The 1422-nt window shown below is 53.8% G+C and overlaps 1 protein-coding gene across 1 annotated transcript in view; it reads right to left on the bottom strand.

Moving 5' to 3' along the window:
- FAM73B (family with sequence similarity 73, member B) overlaps positions 1-1422 on the bottom strand; it is a 24850-nt gene that overhangs the window by 19005 nt on the left and 4423 nt on the right. Inside the window, exons 4-5 of the mRNA XM_008579515.1 lie at positions 1101-1218; positions 608-747 (exon numbers count right to left, since the gene is read on the bottom strand). Of these exons, the coding sequence (XP_008577737.1) occupies positions 608-747; positions 1101-1218 (258 nt within the window). The remainder of the gene's footprint in view (positions 1-607; positions 748-1100; positions 1219-1422) is intronic.

The following is a 1422-nucleotide window of genomic DNA, read 5'->3' as shown; positions in this document are numbered from 1 at the left end:
GGCTCCACCTCGCTTTGTCACTCAGTGGTACAGCTTGGAGAGGACAACCCACCCGTCCACACAACTTTCCCTCACTCACTTTAATGGCTACAGAGAACCCTAGACCTCAACTGACAGGCATTTAGTTTCCAGTTTTTTAACTATTACCAAAACAATGCTTCAATGAACACCCATCCTAGGGCATATATTTGGCACCCTTTAATTTTATCATTTTTTCCTGATATTGAAATAGTAAATATTTGTTCTAGAAAATTTGGATGGTGCCAAACAAAACAAAAAACAGATAAAGAAAAAAAAAGAACACAGGCCCTGCAATCCAATCAACTGTGAACAGAGGCCTCCCTCCCTCCTCTGGGTCCTTCAGGAGCGTACATTTTCCTGCACAGAGCTGAGGTGAGGGTGTGATTATCAGCACGGCTCTGCTTAGGGAGTAACTCCCAAGTGCCAGGCATTGTGCTGCATGTCATAGTTATTTTATTTAATTTGAACAACACCCCTGTAGACGGGAAAACTGCAGTGCAAGAGGAAAGCCTTACTGGCAGCCTGCATAAGCTCCCGCCCCTCTCCCATGCCAGGGGCAGGCGGAGCTCAGGGGAAAACCACCTACCTCCAATGAGGATAGCTCTGATGTCGTCTCCGGGTTCCGGAGGCCATCCCCCAGTGTGGGGGTGCTGCTGCTGTCCCCCTTCTGGCCCACACTCAGTGCCTGCTCCCACTTCTGCAGAGCCTCCTCGAAGAGCTCCATGCCTGAGCACCGGTGGGGAGAGAAGGGAGAGTCAGGCCTGCGCAATGTCACTCAAGTGGGGACTCAGAATGGCAACGAGGCAGGAGCACCCTGAAGGACAAGAACCAGGCAGGACTGTGTGGCCACGGCCTGGTCGCTTTTTCAGGGCTGATCAGTTTTCAGGTTTTCATTCAGACCAGATTTGATCTTAGACATGGTCCCCTGTCCAAAAATGACTGGAAACCACTGAATGAGGGGTTTAGGGTGGGGACTGGGAGGGGGCAGCATAGCAGCACCCCGAGAGTTACCGAGCCCCGCCCAGGCTCCTGCCACCCGCCCTGCCTCAAGGCTCTGAGGCCCGCCTCCTGGCCCGTACCTTGCATGTAGAGGCTTTCGGCATTGCTGTCGCTGGTGGCCACAGACTCCTCCATCCCCCTAGCATCCCATGGTCCAGAGCATGCAGCCATGGGGCTGGATGAGTTCACTGCCACCATCTGCGTGCAAAGCAGTGCAAGACAAAGAGTGAGGCCTTCCCAGACGTGCTGCTGAGCCCCTTGAGCCCTCCCTGCTGCCTGACCACAGGCCACAGGCTCTCTTCCTTATGTCATTCCTAAGCTAGCCCCTAGCCACAGCATCCGCACCCTCCAAACAGCCTGGATCCACAAACTCCAAGTCCCCGACAATGCCTCGCAGTGACA

Source organism: Galeopterus variegatus, unplaced genomic scaffold, assembly GCF_000696425.1.
Source record: "Galeopterus variegatus unplaced genomic scaffold, G_variegatus-3.0.2 Scaffold80, whole genome shotgun sequence".
NCBI classification, from domain to species: domain Eukaryota; kingdom Metazoa; phylum Chordata; class Mammalia; order Dermoptera; family Cynocephalidae; genus Galeopterus; species Galeopterus variegatus.
The sequence above is the reverse complement of the archived record's forward strand: the minus strand, read 5'-3'. Positions and strand labels throughout refer to the sequence as shown.